Source organism: Miniopterus schreibersii (assembly GCF_964146895.1).
Source record: "Miniopterus schreibersii genome assembly, chromosome: 11".
Classification (NCBI taxonomy): Eukaryota; Metazoa; Chordata; class Mammalia; order Chiroptera; family Miniopteridae; genus Miniopterus; species Miniopterus schreibersii.
The window spans coordinates 38640966-38659273 of record NC_138111.1 but is presented as its reverse complement, the minus strand read 5'-3'; the positions used below and the strand labels follow the sequence as shown (position 1 = coordinate 38659273).

General features: G+C 38.1%; 1 protein-coding gene across 3 annotated transcripts in view; it reads left to right on the top strand.

Annotated features, from left to right (window-relative positions):
- Positions 1-15420, top strand: part of LOC308563738 (uncharacterized protein C9orf85) — a 57552-nt gene extending 42132 nt beyond the window's left edge. The window contains exons 3-4 of one of the 3 annotated variants that reach the window (XM_081151143.1): positions 1486-1599; positions 2083-4281. In XM_081151143.1, the coding sequence (XP_081007269.1) occupies positions 1486-1599; positions 2083-2236 (268 nt within the window). In that variant the 3' untranslated portion in view covers positions 2237-4281. Of the gene's footprint in view, positions 1-1485; positions 1604-2082; positions 4282-14844 lie in introns of those variants that run through there. The other 2 variants (XM_081151144.1, XM_081151146.1) reach the window with 2 other exon arrangements.
- Positions 15421-18308: the final 2888 nt, after the last annotated feature.

The following is an 18308-nucleotide window of genomic DNA, read 5'->3' as shown; positions in this document are numbered from 1 at the left end:
AGAATAATTTGTGGAGAATAGGCAACATGCTACTGAAGAACCAATGGGTCAAAGAAGAAATCTGAGAGAAATAAAAAAAAAAATACCCCGAGACAAATGAAAATGGAACTATACCAAAACACTGGGATGCAACAAAAACTGTTCTAAGAGAGAAGTTCACAGCAATAACTGCTTACATCAAGAAACAAACAACCTAACTTTACACCTCAAGGAATCAGAGAAAGAAGAAGAAAAGTACAAAGTTATTAGAAAGAAGGAATTAACATAGATCAGAGTGGAAATAAATGAAATAGAAACTAAAAAGACAATAGAAAATATCAATAAGCCTGGTTAGTTAAAAACAAAAACAGAATTGACAGGTCTTTAGCTAAAAGAGGACTCAAATAAATAAAATCAGAAATGAAAGAGAATGTTATAGCTGATACCACAGAAACATAAAGAATCACAAGAAACTACTATGAACATTACACCAACAAATTTGACAGCCTAGAAGAAATGGATAAATTCCTAGAAACATAAAACCTACCAAGTTGAACGATTAAGAAAAAGAAAGTCTGTATAGATTGATTACTAGTAAGGGGATTGAATCAGTCATCAAAAACTCCCAACAAGCAAAAGTGCAGGATCAGAGAGCTTTACTGGTGAATTCTGCCAAACATTCAAAGAAAATTAATACCAACCTTTCTTGACTCTTCCATAAAATAGAAGAGGAGGAAACACTCCCAAACCCATTTTACAAGGCCTGCATTACTGATGCTAGAACTAGACAAGAATGCCACGAGAAAAGAAAATTACAGTCCAATATTCCTGATTAATATAAATGCAGAAATCTTCAACAAAATATTAGCAAACCAAATTGAACAGTACATTAAAAGGATCCTATACCATAATCAAGTGGGATTTATTTCAAGGATAGTTTATCATCTACAGATCAATCAATTTAATACACCGCATTAACAGAATGAAAAATAAAAATCATATGATTATCTTAATAGATGCAGAAAAAGCATTTGATAAAGTCTGACATCCATTTATGATAAAAATTCTCAACAAAGTGGTTAAAGAGGGAAAGCACTTCAATGCCATATATGAGAAGGCACAGCCAACATCATATTCCAACAGTGGAAGGCTAAAAGCTTTTCCTCTAAGATACCCACTGTTACCACCTTTATTCAACATAGTATTGGAAGTCCTGGCCAGAGAAATAAAGGGCATCCAAGTTGGAAAGGAAGAAGTAAGACTGTTACTATTTGCAGCTAACTTTTTTTTTTAAGGCTTTAAGAAAGTAGATAAATCTCAAATACATCTGTAAACTGTTAAATGCTTTATTTAATGTAAAGTTACATAAGATAAATATCTGAGATTGAAATCTAGGAGTTTTTTAGGCTTTTTGTATATGCGTTTAGGTGTACTTCCTCATTTTATCAAATAAATCCTAGGTAATTAGTAAAAATACTAATGTTTGATTTCATTTTCCACTTTTAGTGTTAAATGTTTACAAAAGACAGTAAAGGACTCTTACCACATAATGTGTAGACCATGTGCCTGTGAACTCGAAGTTTGTGCAAAATGTGGAAAGAAAGAAGACATTGTTACTCCGTGAGTATTTCTTTTATGTTTGGACTTTACTCTTTCAATAATTGATAAGTGAATTTTATTTAAGGAAACGTTCATTAGCTCTGTGAGTCTTAAGTTACAGTATATCACACTAATGCAGACTTTTTCTACCTAACAGGAAAAAGTCTTAATTTATCATTTCAATAAAAGTGAAACTTTATAATTTTAGGAAATTAAAATATTTATCCATGAGGTTCATATTCATTATTCATTACAAAAAAGTTCCTTATTATGTTACTACTTTTCTTTAATGGACATCATGTGTTAAATTTCTTTGAGCCTATTTTATTGACAACACTATTATAATTCATTGGATCTTAAATTAGTCTTTAAGGATCTTTTTCTTTATACTTATTTCATTAGGCTTCTGTTAATCAGGAAATGTAGTGTAAAGTTCTTTTCAGTCTACACAGTTAAATAGTGAAAGCCTGAGAAATAAAGAGAAATTTTTCCTTCCATCTTTAGGTTTAATAAAGAGACAGAAAAGACAGAAAACACTGAAAATAACCCACATTCCAACTGTAGAAGAAGCCTCAGAAGAAAAGAAGAAGAAAATGATGATTTAGATTTTGATATTGATTTAGATGACTCAGAAGAAGAGGGCAATCAAATAGATTAATATATTAAAAGTCAGTGTGAAAACATGAAATTCTGAACAACTTTTGACTTTGAGGGTTTTACAAAAAAATTCTGTGAAATCCTATAAAGAATTTGAAATAACCTATAGAAAATGACAACATTTTTACATAGAGAATATAAATTGTGTATATTTGAACAATTATAAAATTTATACAGAGTTTTCTTACAGTAAATTTTTAAGTAGCATATGCTAGAATATTGGCCAAAATGAGCATTGAGGTATCATAATGCAGTTCATGGGAATTATTTAGAATATACTACCTAATATCAAAGTAAACAAGATTCAGAATTGATGGTTTCGTAAGAAATATCTCATGGAAAAAATCAGGTGACATTATTGCTAGTCTCAAAAATTGATCCTCAGTATGTACCTTTTGATAAATTTATCTCAAGTAAATGACCCACATTAACAAAAGCCCCCTTACTTAATGTTTGGCTGCTTTATAAAGCAAAAAGTTAATTTTTTTAATAATAATGTTTAACAAGTATATAGCAGTTTTTAAAAAATTATTTTTATATACATCATCACATTTCCAACCTTTTTTCTTTTGTGAAATAAACATACAGAAAACTGCATAGCCCGGCCGGGCATGGCTCAGCGGTTGAGTGTCTACCTAGGATCCAGGCGATCGGGGTTCGATTCCCGGTCAGGGCACATGCCCGGGTTGTGGGCTCGATCCCCAATGACTCTCTCATCATTGATGTTTCTATCTCTCTCTCTCCTTTCCTCTCTCTGAAATCAATAAAGATATATTTTAAAAAAGAAAAGAAAACGGCATAAAATATATATGGATGGTTTAATAAAATAATTACAAATATTTAGTATTTAAGTTATAATGTCAATTTAAAATATTTCAGCATAGACCCTGGCTGGATAGCTCAATTGGTTAGATACGCCAAGGTTGTGGGTTCAGTCCCCAGTCAGGGCACATACAAGAAGCAACCAATGAATGCAGAAGTAAGTGGAACAACAAATTGATGTTTCTCTCTCTCTCTAAAAATCAATCAATAGCAAAAAAAATTTTTTTTAAACTTCAACATAAAAAAGTAAATACACAGATAACATTACAGTGGCATAAAAAATACGTTAACCAGAAATAATTTTTTTAAATGCTCAAGAACTCTGTCGGCAAAATATAAAATATTATCAAGACATTAAAGAAAATGAAGGCAAAAATAGAGAAAAATAAGTGGAGAGAGAGATACCATGTTCATTAGGTGGAAGTCTCAATACTCTAAGTTTGCAATCTTACCAAAAGTTTCTTTTCCAATTTGTGTTGCTTACTTGTTTGCATATCAGTTTATTTCCTGGACTATGTAACTTTTGTGTCTAAAGAGACAACCAAATTATTATGAGGCCTAGAATAAATTCTTTCCCATCTGAATAAATAATAATTCCTCAGATTGCCAGGAGGGAAATTTAACAAACAGCATCACCTAGTGACATCTACTAATATCTGCATTTCATTCTTTAGTGCTAACAAAGGTTTTTCTTTCTTTTAACAGACTTAAATTTAATTGTTATATTTAGATCATTTAAAAAATATATTTTTATTGATTTTTAGAGAGAGGAAGAGGGAAAGAGAGAGAGAAATATCGATGTGAGTGCGGCTGCCTGCTGCATGCCCCCTACTGGGGATTGAGCCCACAACCTGGGCACGTGCCCTGACCCAAATCGAACGGGCAATCCTTTGGTCACTGGACGATGCCCAACCAACTGAGCCATGCCAGGTAGGACTATTTAGTTCATTTTTTATTTATTTAGGAATTAATCCTTTCTAATCTGAAAAGTTTTTTGTTGTTGTTTTCATTGAAACCCAGCATGGACCTAAATCATGGCTCGGTCACTTAGTAGCTCTAGGACTTGATACAAATTAATCTTTCTGTGCCTTGGTTTCCATGAGGTTGATAGAAGGATCAAATGCATTAATATGTAAAGTACTTAGAACCTGTAAGAGCACTACACAATTGATATTATTGCTACTATGAGTGTGTTTGTCTGTATAAATTAATAATGAACATCAATTTGGTTGTTTGCCTATATTCTGCAAAAGAAGACTTTCATATAGATACACACACACACACACACACACACACACACACACACACACATGCATAATGTATATATATGGAATCCTGCTACTTGCAGATCCATGCTATCTGATTCCAAAGTCTGCTTTTTATTTAATTACTGCCCTATAGTACCCACTGGGTCACATGTCAAAAACATTTCTAAAGGTAAATAAAGCTATATTATATGGAGGACATGACATAAACAAGTTATTTGGTGATTAAGAAGGCTTGGAATAATAATGGTAATAATATAATAGTTAACATTCAACAAATAATCTTTGAGCACTTACATGTGCAAAGCACTGTTCAAGATACTTGGGGAGTCAACAAAATAAAGATACCTATCCTTTCAGAGATAACCTTTCAGTGGGTGAAGACAGACAATAAGCAGTAAACATAGTAAGTAAATTATATATTAGAAGGTGAAAAGTTCTATGAGAAAAAAATAAGGCATGGTGGTGTGATTGGAAGCCTAAGGGCAAGGGTGGGGTGGGAAGGCTATGGTTTTTAAATAAGGTGCCTGGAGAGACATGTTGGGGAATAGTGTTCCAGGCCAAGGGAGCAGCCACTACAAGGCCTCTAAAGCAAGACTGTGCCAGGTGTGTTCAAGGAACAGCAAAGGAGAGAGGGATTAAGTTGGAGAGTCCTAAGAGGTAAGATCGCATTTAAGATGATTTTTTTTTTTATCTTTGGTTTTCATGCATTTAACTGATTTCTACGGTGTGAATTTATTTATGCCACCTGAGGTTTTCTGAGCTCCTCCAGTCTGTTGGTCAGCATCCTTAAACAGACTTGGAAAACTGTTGGCCATTATTTCTTCAAATACGACTTTTTCTTATTCTGGCCTCTCCTTCTAGCACTCCAATTACATTTACTATTGGAACTCCCTGACTCTATACCAAGTCTTTCTCGTGTTCTGCTTTCTTTTTCCATTCTTTTTTTTCTTCTGTGCTTCAATTCATATACTTTCTATTGGCCTTTCTTTGCACTTTGAATTCTATCTCCCAGATTATAGGATTAACATGTTCAGTCTGCTTTTAAACCTATCTAATAAATTCTTAACTTCAGACACTGAATTTTGCAGTTCTAAAATGTCCATTTGATTCTTTTTTAATAGATTTTAATTCTGTTAAAATATTCCATGTTACCTATCTTATCCATCTCTTTCTCTATTCACATTAATTATAAATATTTTGATATCCTTGTTCACTTTTTTTTGCTTTTTATTGATATATATCTGTGTGTGTGTGTGTGTGTATATATTCATGTAAGGTGAACAGCAGTGTTCTAAGTATTCTCCATTTTTCAGGTGACTAAACTAAAGCTTAATAACTTGCCAAATAAAAAAGATAATAAATAATAAATCTGAGATTCAAAGCAAGTTTTCGTGGCTCTAAAGCCTATATGAATTCAACCACATGTATGCAAAATTACAAATGTTTTATGCTCCTGAACTTTTTTCCCCTTAAGTGAAATTTTTAACATCTTTAACTCGTGCACACCTCTGTTTCTTCTTTATGCCTTTCTTTCTAGGCCTTTTCCTTCCCTTGTAACATTAGTCCTGTACTGAATTGTTGCCCAATTCAAAAGCTACAATTTTAAAATAAAAAGATTATAGGTATCCTCTGTATAACTTGTGGCATAGATCTTTGTCACTCATTATGTTCAGATTTGTTGGTAATGAATGTTGCAAGACCATTTCCCACAATTTTTACTGTCAAGCCTTATGAAGTCAGGGGAATATGTTGGGATTACTTACTCAGCTGTATACAAAGGAATCCCACAATTTTGTCAGTAATTATACATATGGAAAAAGTTATGAATCCCCAAATCTCATCTGTAAGACTTTTTAAGGAATTAAAGTACCAGGCTTTCAAAAGATATCACTACATAAAATTACACATGAAGTTTCACTTTTGTTTTATATTATCTTTAAATTTTTTTTCCATAATCTTAAAAATGTTTTCTTTTAAAGGAAATAATTTGCTTTACCATAAAACATGTTGGTATTTGGTATTAATGTGGAAGGTTTTAAAAATATATTAGATATAAAAATACAAATTGTCCTGAGTGTTAAGAAGTTGACTGATATAACAGAAGTTTGATGATAAAATATTTCACCAAAATTTGATTTAGAAGTTTCTGAGTCTGGCCAGCGTGGCTTAGTGGTTGAGCGTCAACCTAGGATCCAGGAGATTGCACTTAGATTCCCCAGCAGGGCACATGCCCGGGTTACGGGCTCAATCCCCAGTAGGGGGCGTGCAGGAGGCAGCCGATCAATAACTCATCATTGATGTTTCTCTCTCTCCCTCGCCCTCTCCATTCTTCTCTCTGAAATCACTAAAGATATATTTAAAAAAACAAGTTTCTGAAACTTCTAGAAACAACTTGAAATATATAAATTAACTTTTTTATTTTGAAGCAATGGAAAATGAACTTTTCCATTTTATACACTGTCCATTGGTGAGCCTCATGGACATGATGAGCAAAAGAATCCACATACAAGAGATTAAATACTTTATGATCTCATTCATACAAAGTTCAAAAATAATGAAAACCAATTTATGGTGATGGACAGCAGAATAGCAGTTTCCTTTGGGGGTGTGGACTGACCGGGAAGGGGCATGAAGGAACCCAGAATGCTGGAATTGCCCGTATCTTGATCTAGGTGATGATTACACAAATGTCTAGAAATATAAAATTTAACAGGATTTGTTCACTTTATGTAAATTTTACCTGAGTTAAAAAGTAATTATAATAATTTAAAAAATTAATAGTATACTGTTGCCAAATTCATGCCTTTAGAAAAGGCAACATAAACCTTAACTTCAGGAAGAGTAGGAGATAGAGGCGCTCTAGGGGTGTAGGAGGCACATGTGTTTGAACCCTAACCCTGCTTCTTACTGGTTGGATGACCCCGGCTCGATTTCCTTACCTATGTGAGGTTACCTTGTGTGTACCTTACACATCTGCAAAGTGAGGACAGTGATCTCTACGGTATAAGATTGCTGTATTAAATACGGTATCTGTACAGCTCCTGGCCCATATTAGGTGCTCCATTCATGGTATTTATTTTCTTTAATCTGCAAGAGGTTTTTTCTTTTACCATTATGAAGAAAAATTACGATAACATGGGGAACAGCCTGAATGGCTGTTGTAGGAAATGAATTGGCCCTGGGGAGGTTGCCAGGACCGGCTGCAGTTAGGAAAGATGGTCTCCTACTGGACAAAACTGACGTCCCTTGGCAGAGGATATTACAGCATGTTCACCAAGACAGGAAACATTAGGTAAACTGACTTTTAAACTATTTACACTTTTAAATAGTACTCACAGTATGTTTTCTGGTGATGTACTCTAAATTAAAAGCAGTAGGTCCAATTCTTAGCCTAGACAAATAATTAATACACTAAAGAGTGTCCAGAATATCTGGAAACACTGGGAGAATAGTGTTTTTTTTATACTTTACCCAAAAGCATACTGAACATACTATTTGGAAATTCAACTGAACAGTTATACACTGTTTCAAAATAGATGTCTCCTATGTTTCTCGCCTTCGCAACACTTGAAGCTGTCAGCTGAACAAGGCAGGTGCAGCGTGAGTGGCTGTCAGTGGCCAGTGACAAAAACAAGACTTACCGAAACAAACAAGTATTTCTTATAAGTCATTTGGAAACAATTTCAGAATCCATTTCTTGGCAATGGGAATAGTGCGTTTCAGATCCTATTAAGTGATTGATTTATATGTGGGAAGTCCTCAATTGGTCGTTCTGGAAATACTTAATGATGCTGTGCCACTGTTTGTAAAGTTGAGAGGATATCCTACAGAAAATGAAAACCCCAGGGGAAGGAAGCCACGTGGGGCCACATTGTCTGCCTGGCCACAAACATTTACTACAAGGTTTGCACTTTCGAATTGTGAAGACGCAACTGGTTTTAACTGAAATGGACCCTAAGGGATAGATTGGAGACAAAACAGGAATTCACAAAACAGCTCCATTACGTGTTTGGCCAAGCATCCGACCAGTCTACTTTTCTGTATTTATTGTTTCAGCCATACGACCTCCTCTTTTTCTAGGATCCACTTGTCAAGTACGATTTGCCCACACAGGGGACATTCCTGTGTCCGACAGTCAATCATGTTTTTCCCAGCTGTAAACTGACTGCAGCGTTGACAAAAAACACCATGGAATTGAACTTAAGGTAGTAATTTTGCTTTTTTTGTTCAGTGTTGCTTTAGCAGGCAAAAAGATTTTGAGAGAGTTTCAACTCAGGTTCTGCTTTGTTTGCAAAAAGCTCACGAATCCACATGTGCCCTAAGCATCGTCAGCAGATTGAATAAGCAATTTGTCTTGCATATTTATCTACCATTTTTATATGCAGTAGATGTGATTAGTTAAATGGAAATTGGATTAAAATTATTACAGAGTTCACAGTATTCTTGAAATGATGTATTTCCTCAATTTATACTAAAGGTTCAATTCATATATGCAAGATTGTGACTGTTCTTCTGTTAAAAAAGGATCTCAGCCCGGGGATGGTTGGGAATCGCTAATAAAAGTATCAGCCTTCATTGTGCTATAAATTCTGTAAAATTCTGTAAAAGCTATTTCCACAGTGTAGTGATAATTCTGTCTCTATAATTTTTAAATGCTGAGGTATATTTTTATAATTTGGTAAATTTACAGAGTTGTGCAATTATCACCACAATCCAGTTTTAGTACATTCCCATCACCTTAAAAGATCTATCATGCTCAGTTTTAGTCAGTCTCCATTCCTACTCCCAGCCCAAGCACCTAATCTTTGTCTATAAAATTGCTTTTATGAACCTTTCATATAAATTAAATCATAAAATATATAGTCATTAAGTCTGGCTTCTTTCACTCAACGTATCATTTTTGAAATATATCCATGTTGTCACATGTATCAGCAGTTCATTAATTATTCTTTTTGTTTTCTTTTCATTGCTGAATAGTATTCCATTGTGTGGACATACATACTAAGTTTACCTACTCAAATTTTATTTGTTTCTACATTGTGGCTCTTATGAATAATGCTGTTGTGAACATTTGCAGATGAAGTCTGTGTGGACATGCTTTCATTTCTATGGGTGTATATACCTAGGAGTTAGGGGGCTGGATCATATGGTATATTTATGTTTAATTTTTAGGAGACTACCAAACTGTTTTCCAAAGTGGCTGCACAATTTTACAATCCTACCATCGGTGTGTGAGGCTTCCACATTGAGGAGATGGAATCCCCCCCCAACTCTTGTAATTGTCAATCCATTTTGATTATTGCCATTTTGGTGGGTGTCCAGTCTCATTGTGGTTTTAATTTACATGTCCCTAGTGACTAATGTGGTGACTCAGCATCTTTTCATGTGATTATCAGCTAATGGTATATCTTTAGTGAAATGTCTATTCAGATATTTTGCCTTTTTAAAAAATTGTAATGTTTTATTATTGAGTTCTGAGTTCTTTATGTTTATTCTACACACAAACCCTTTATATGTTATTTCTATAACTTAGAAATATTTTTTGCTAGCCTGCGGTTTGCTTTATTTATATGAATATAATATTATATGATAAATATTTCTCAATTTAAAAATATCATCCTTCACATTAAGAAATTAACAGTGTGGAGACGTAATAATCCCTCTGGTAGTCATGGAGGCTTGGAGCCCGAAGCCTGATAGCTATCCACGGCCCCTCCCAGCTACCTGCTTCATCACTTATGAAGCTTTTAGAGCAACCATGTGTGTGCAGTTTTGTTTGAACAGATTTTTAGAATTGGAAGACATGTAGAGAGCATGTAGTCCAACACATTGCCTCAAGAGTAAGTGAGTGTGAAATTTTAAGTGAGGAAATGTGTTTCCTTCTGTGGTGGGAGTACTGTGGACATGTCCAGTATGACTCTGGGGAGGGGAAGAGAGCACCCCCCCCTGAGAATTTGAAGAGGTGACTTCATTACCTTTAAGTCAAAGTGGGATCCCAGTAATTGAGTACATGTGTATATGTGTGTGTGTGTAAATAAATAAATGTGGTTGGGGGGGTGGTTCAAGTAGGGACTTCATGTAGGAAACAGAAGACTAAGTGGACCTACTACTTCAGTGTGAAAGCTGTTTTTATAACAAATGATCAAAGTCATAATATGGATTCTCATATCAACCCCTGGTTCTTCCTAAGAAAATGGTGATATAACCACTATCATTGGGAGAATCATTTTGATCAATTGTAGATCCTCTTTTTGGTGTGTTTTCCCCCTAAGTTCTTTTGTTCATTCTGGACTGGATGCTTTTTGCTCCGCATCAGAGAGTCTTTAAGTCTTTACCATGTTCTTATTTTAAAGTGAGTCAGTATCAGTTATTTTCCATAGAAAACAGTTTTTATGTCTCATATGCAAATGTCCTGCACCTGAAGTCTGTGGCCAATGTAGTTTCTTCTCTCTTCTCTCTTCCCATTTGGTAGAATGGGAATCCTGAGTTAAAAATATTAAAAATAAATAAATGAAGTTTTCCGCTTGGTCCCCAGACCTGGGTTCCACTGGAGTCCCTTGCATTGTGTATTTAAAATACAGATCCTCTGGCCCCACAGGCAAAGCTCTTCAACCGTGTTGATAGCAGGTAGTTCAGGGTGTCACTAAGGCAGGTCAGATGGCTCAGCAGGTCAGTGCCCAAGTGCATTGTCATAACAGTGTGCTTGGCACAGCTAGGAGGATGGGCTCACAGGCACTAGAGATGCTTGGGCACAAAGTCATCCAAATCTCAGGCTTGGGCCATAACTGCAGGGACAAGCTGGCCTTGCTTGGAAACATTCTATTGTAAGGGGCAAATGTGGGTGAGATTTAGAAGCCCTAGGGAAATACAGCAGAACAGGCTAAATTTTGTGCTGTGAAAGAGATGTGGAAGAAACAATCGGCCTCCTGAATGGGTGACTTGTGACCATGTGGCCCATTTGGTTGGCAGCAGCTCAGCCTTTGGCAGGTAGCTGAAGGAGAGGAGGTCTGAGAGGGGTGCTGGAAGGCGGGTACACCCTTTCCTGAGCAGGGGTCCGAGTTCATGCTGCCCAAAGGAACCTCATCGCCTGCCTTTCCCATCCCTCCTGTCTCCCCGTTCAAATCCTGGTCCTAGTGTACATGATCTCACTTCCTCAGGATGCTTAGGTTTTTGCAAATAGATTTAGAGAAAAGAGTTACCCTCACCTACCCCTTAAATACCGTGTATGTGCATGTGCGTGCGTGCGTGCGTGCGTGTGTGTGTGTGTTAGTGGTCTCTCTTTTAGCAAAGCTTCAGATGACATAATAATCAGAGAGATCCAGTTTTGTTTCAGATGAAAGGGAAAGTGATTGTGAGGCTTCGTTCTAATTATAACTTTTTTCACTAACTGGGTCTATGACTCCAGAAAATCACTCTGTCCTGCCGGGCCTGCAGGTTTTCCTTGTTTAAAATAACAGAGTTGGTCTAGATCAGTGGTTCTTGTCCTGTGGTCCCTGGACTATCAGCATCAGCATTACCTGGGAACTTGTTACAAATGCAAATTCTTGCCCTGGCTGGATAGCTCAGCTGGTTAGGCATCGTCCCCACAAGCCAATGTTGAGGGTTTCATCCCTAGTCAGTGCACATACAAGAAACAACCAATGAATGGAACAACAAATCGATGTTCCTCTCCTCTGTATCTCCCCCCCCCCTAAAATCAGTCAATCAAACAATCAAAGAAATGGGAATTCTTGGGCCTCACCCCTGACCTACTGAAACACACTCCGCCGTGTAGCCCAGCAATCTGGTTGAACAAGCCCTCCATGGGGTCTGACATTTGGCGAAAATCTGAGAAACATTAGTCTAGATTAGTTCTCGGCTTTGGCTGAAAGGTAAAATCATGTAGGCAGCTTTTATATCCTACCAGTCTTAGGCTCTACCTGCCAAAGGTTCTGATTTAAATGATTTCTGGTGGGGCCCAGACATTGTCGTGTGGTTCTAGCGGACATCTAGATCCTGTCTGAGCTCACTGTTTCCAAATGTCATTGCTCCCATCCAGACCTGCAGGCTTGTTAGACCACTAGGTGTTGCTATAATGGAGAAGGAAAAACATTTTCAAAACTTTGCTACTGGATGTGCAGAGAAGGAAACTATTTTTTCACTTCTGATATGTTATTCTATGATTTATATCTGAGAACAATTTGTTAAATATTCACTTGCAACTTGTTCAATTTTATTAAAAGGAATTAAATGGCCCTCAATGATAGAATGAATAAATAAATTGTGGTACATACATACAATAGAATACTCCTGAGCGATAGAAATAAATTAGTGTGGCACACAGCAGCAATGCTGAACCTCACAACTTCATGACGAGCAAAAACAAGTCACCCAAACCAACTAAAAGCAACAGCTGGACACAAAATAGAAATAATGTATGATTCCATTTAAATGAAAATCAAAAACAGGCAAAACTAGCCCTGTCAGTGTGGCTCTGTTAGTTGGAGCATTGTCCCATTGTCCCGCACACCAGAAGGTGGCAGGTTCCATTTCCAGTCAGGGCACAGACCCAGGTCGGATGCGTGCAGGAGGCAACCAGCTGATGTTTCTCTCTATCAATGTTCCTTCCTTCCTTCCTTCCTTCCTTCCTTCCTTCCTTCCTTCCTTCCTTCCTTCCTTCCTTCCTTCCTTCCTTCCTTCCTTCCTTCCTTCCTTCCCCCCCCTCCCCTCCCCTCCCCTCCCCTCCCCTCCCCTCCCCTCCCCTCCCCTCCCCTCCCCTCCCCTCCCCTCCCCTCCCCTCCCCTCCCCTCCTTCCCCTCCTTCCTTTCCTTCCTTTCTTCCCCCCCCCTCTCTCTCTCTTTCTTTCTTTCTTCTCTCCCTTCCTCTCTCTGAAATCACTAAAAAATATATGTATATTTTAAAAAGTCAGACAAAATTAATCTATGTTGATAGAGGTCAGAATAGTGGTTACCCTTGGGATAGGTTGGTAATAACTAAAAGAGCATGGAGGAACCTTCTAGAGTACTGGAAATGTCCTGCTTCCTGATCTAGTGATAGTTACATACACACATATACACATGGACATATACATACATATACACTGTACACATCTGTATATTGAGCTGTACTCTTAAGATTTGTGAACTTTACATTTGTATGTTATTTCTCAATATTAAAAGCTTACAAAAATTGAAATATAATTCTCAGGGGGAGTAATTGACCCACCAGCCCATTATCATTCAGTAGATTTTTAAAAAAATATGTCTTTATTGAGTTTTAGAGAGAGAGGAAGGGAGAGAAAGATAGAAACATCGATGAGAGAGAAACATCAATCAGCTGCCTCCTGTACGCCCCCTACTGGCAATTCAGCCCAAAACCCGGCATGTGCCCTGGCCAGGAATCAAACCAGTGACCTCTTGGTGATGGATCAATGCTCAACCACTGAGCACACTGGCCAGACAGTAGGTTGTTTTATTTGTGCCATCTGTGGTCACCAGAGTTGAACATAGCACTTTGATTTTATGTTGATATTAAGTTAAAATGTATATATCAATCTATGTGGCCCCAAGCTGAGAAGGTAATGGCATGGTCTGTATACATGTAAAGCCCTTGTTGGTCTTGAATGTTTATATGTGTCCAGGGCGCACACTCTGCAGCAGTACACTTGAGTGATTAATTCTCTTCCAGCAACCCTCTGCTGTCTCTTATTCTCCAAATCTTGTAATAGAATCTAAGAAGTGAAACTGCCTGTTTTTTATTATCTGCAGAAAAAGACCTCACGGCCCCTCTTGTCAGTGATAGGAGGTTAAATGCATCTTAACAAATCGAGGTGAGATAAGAATAGATCTGTAGCAGAGAGAAACAAATCCTTGCAAATTGTACTAAGCCAAGCATTGTCAAAAAAACAAGGCATATTAGAAGGGCATTCAGGGAAGAAAAATGTGTTGAGGAAATGAAAATCAAAGTCGCTTAGCAGAATGCACAAACACCTGTTGGAAAGGGACCCTTATCCTACAGGGATGGGAAATTACATCCATTACTCAGCTATCACTCTAAAGCCGGAGCCTGGGCGATCTGATTCCATCGTAAGCCCTGCTAATCAAAAGCAGGGGCTGGACCTATGAAATCACTCAAGGAGAGTCGAAATCATTGTTCTGCTGGGAGTGTGGTAAATGCTGTCAGAGTTTTACCTGATCCAGTCATTTTGAACTGCTGTGCTCTGTCCCATTATGTTCCAATCACTTTGATGTCCTTCTATTAAAATTGGGAGGAATACATAGGGCAGATTATTTCTTTAGATATATATATTTTTTATCATGCTTTGTAATTTGGTCTGTGGACAGGTAATGGCATAGCTTTGAACACTGAAGTACTTTCATTCATTTACTCATGATGAACTATCCCCGGTGCTATGGAAGGATCCATGGAAAGGTGAGACAGTCTCTGCCCCAAAGGGTTTATAATTTACTTGAGGGGACTGGACATAAACACACAAAAGTTAATTTTTAAAAATCACAAGATATCTTCTGTTTGTCCCTAGATTCACTTTCCATCCTGTTGCACCCTGGGAGGCTGACCTTACAAGTCACATTCATGGATGTCCTTGCCCTTTGGCTTCCAACTGGATTCATTCGATGGGACTTCCCCAAAGAAGAGTGCAGGTTATGCCCCTGGCTCCCTTCCTGTGGGGTTACCAGGGGCAGGCTGGATGAAAGTACAGAGACGGTCTGGTTCTCTACACACAGAGGTCTCTGTCTTCCCGTTCCGGAAGGATATTCTCATTGCTCTTTCAGGTCTAGGGGTGGTAACGGTGCCATGCTGTTCCTAGCTTCAGGGTACTGGACCGTGCTGTGTGGATCCCCTAAACCCCACTCACATCCTTGTAAACAGTCCCTTTTGAAAACTCTCTTTAGCCCACCTGGCGTGGCTCAGTGGTTGAGCGTCGACCTAGGATCCAGGAGATCGCGGTTTGATTCCCAGTCAGGGCACATGCCCGGGTTTCAGGCTCGATCCCCAGTAGGGGGCGCGCAGGAGGCAGCCGATCAATGACCCTCTCATCATTGATGTTTCTCTCTCTCCCCTCTCCCTTCCTCTCTCTGAAATCGATAAAGACATATTATAAATAAAATAAAAACTCTCTTTAAATGAACCAATTTTAGTGTGTTCTCTGTTTCTTTCTGGGAACTTGACTGACATAAAAATTGCTATCATACATTGCCCAAGGAAATAGATACTCAGGATGGGATGCTGGATTTGGGTTATCCATCTATTTGAAGATCCTAAAGATAAGGTATTTGCCAATGTGAGAGAGGACACATCATCTCTGGTATATGGCAGTGCCATGATTATTCAGAAATATCGTTACTGTGTGGGCACAAGATGAAGCACAGAAAGAGGGCAAGGCATTACCTGTGGCATTGACATTGTGGTGCTAATAATGATTATATAGATCATGGAGCCACCTGGCTTCCTTTGACAGTCCTAGAGAGTGTACAAAGGATAAAGGAGAAATGAAACTGAGTTTCCAAATCGTAAGTGGATAATCAGAAAGCCTGCGTGGCAGCTTTGGAAGATTAGCAGCATCCCCTGTAGTCACAGAGCAGATGACATTGTGATTACTATTATAAAAAGGGTCAAGTGAAAACTCTGGAACTGCACAACTGCCCCTTCAAGATAGGAAGCCAGAAGCGATTCCCCATCCCCAGGGGAACTGCAGAGGTTGGTGTCACCACCAAGCGCTCGAAAGAGGCAGTGGTGTGATTCTTTCACGTCCCCATTTGACTTGCTTGTCTGACTAGTGTAAAAGTCAGATGGGTTGTGGAGATGATTATATATTACTGAAAAGTTAAACAGATGGTGATGCCCATCATAACCATGACCGGGATGCAGTATCATTACTGAAAAAATCAGTACAGCCCTATGTGTCCATTTACAGCTGTGGATGTGGCAAATGCTTTTTTTAAAAATCCTTATTAATAAAAGTCAGAAGCATTTTGAAGCAGATTGCCTTATCAAGGAAGGGCAAAAATATACCTTTATTGATATGTCCTTGGCCATGAGAACTCTGTTATAAAAGAGTCTAAAGAGACTTCGATCACCTTGATAGTCTGCTTAGCACCAGTCTAATCCACTACAAAGATGACATCATGCTAATTGGAACTGAGGAACAGGAGGGGCAAGTATTCTAGATGCCTCAGTAAGTTCCATTTATGCCAGAAAGTGGGAGATAAAGTCCATGAAAGTGCAAGGACCTGCCACATGTGTGATGTTTTGAGGGGTGCAGCGGCTGGAGACATGTCTCTAAAGTGAGAAGCGAGTGGCTGCACCTTGCATTGACCACCACAAAAAGGCACAGCGTCTGTTGGATCTCTTGGAATTTTGGAGGCAACATTTGCCACATTTGAGCATGCTGCTGTTCCAACCCGTCTACCTGGCAGGCTGTGAAGCTGGCAGTTTTGAGTGTGATCCAGAACAAGGAAGTGTTCTGAAGCAGGTGCAGGCTGTGGTGCAAGTTGCCCTGCCACTTGAGCCTCAGAACCCAACAGACCCAGTGATACCCCAAGTGTCTGTGACCAACAGAATGTCTTATGGCACCTCTGGCAATCTCTAGAAGGAGGCTCATGACCTGCTGGTAATTATGACGATTTGAAAGCAGCTCTGGCTTGCTCCTGTGGCCTGGTAGAGCCTGAAAGCCTGACCATGGGCTAGCATCTATCTGTGTGACCCAAAACTCCCAGACATGAGTGGGCATCTCCACTGAACCATAGAACTGCGTATGTGCAGCCACATTCCATTATAAATGGAAATAGGTTATATGTGGTCAGTCTCATGCAGATCCAAGAGTCCAGTGAACTTCCAAGCAGGTGGCTCAGCCTCTTACATTGCCAGGTTCCCTGTTTCACTGCTCACCTCACCTCATCCACATGTCCTCATGAGAAAATTTCTATGACCTCTTGATGGAGGAGTGTGGGCCTGGTTTACTGAAGGAGCTTCCAATATGCTGGCATCAAGGGTGGTCCTGAATGACCATGGTAAAAGGGAATCTTCCCTATGGGCAGAACTTTGGACTTAGAAAGCAGTCAGATTTATGGAGGCTCTGAAGTCCAGGATAGAAAGCTAAGGTTTGGTCCCATAGACTGTGGATCTCAGTGAATAGCAGGACTGACTGACTCATTAGGCAGGATTCACAGTGCCTAGGATCTTATGGTACATTCAGGAGCCCACAGAAACGTTTGATTTTTAAGTTTTCTCAAAATGAAAAAAGTCAATGAATATATAAAATAAATCCAGTGTGGATTATAGTCACCTGTATGACCATGTAGTTGTGATAGATAGATGATAGATTAGATAAATAGATGATGATAGATAGATGATAGATGATGATAGATAAATAGATAGATGATAGATAGATAGATAGATAGATGATAGATAGATAGATAGATAGATAGATAGATAGATAGATAGATAGATGATAGATAGATATAGATAGATGATAGATAGATAGATGATGATAGATAGATAGATAGATAGATAGACAGATAGATAGATAGATGATAGATAGATAGATGATAGATAGATATAGATAGATAGATAGATAGATAGATAGATAGATAGATAGATAGATGATAGATAGATAGATAGATAGATAGATAGATAGATGATAGATAGATAGATAGATAGATAGATAGATAGATAGATAGATAGATAGATGATAGATAGAAAAAAAATTGTTTTAATGGAGGAAGGGGCCCACAAAGGCAAAAGTCCACAAAAATCATAATGTGGCCCTGGGTAGGCATGTAGGGAGGATTCAGGAACAACTTCAAAATTTGGAAACTGAAAAGGTTAAACCAAAAGCCTAAGTATGTCATTGACCGAGATGGCGAAATCAGGAAAAGCTGGTTTAGGGGAAATACTGGTGCTTTGCTGAGTTGGAGGCTGTTGCAGAAGCTTTGGTATGAAGTGATCAGAACTTTGATCAGGTGGTGGCTTTTGGAAGAGGAG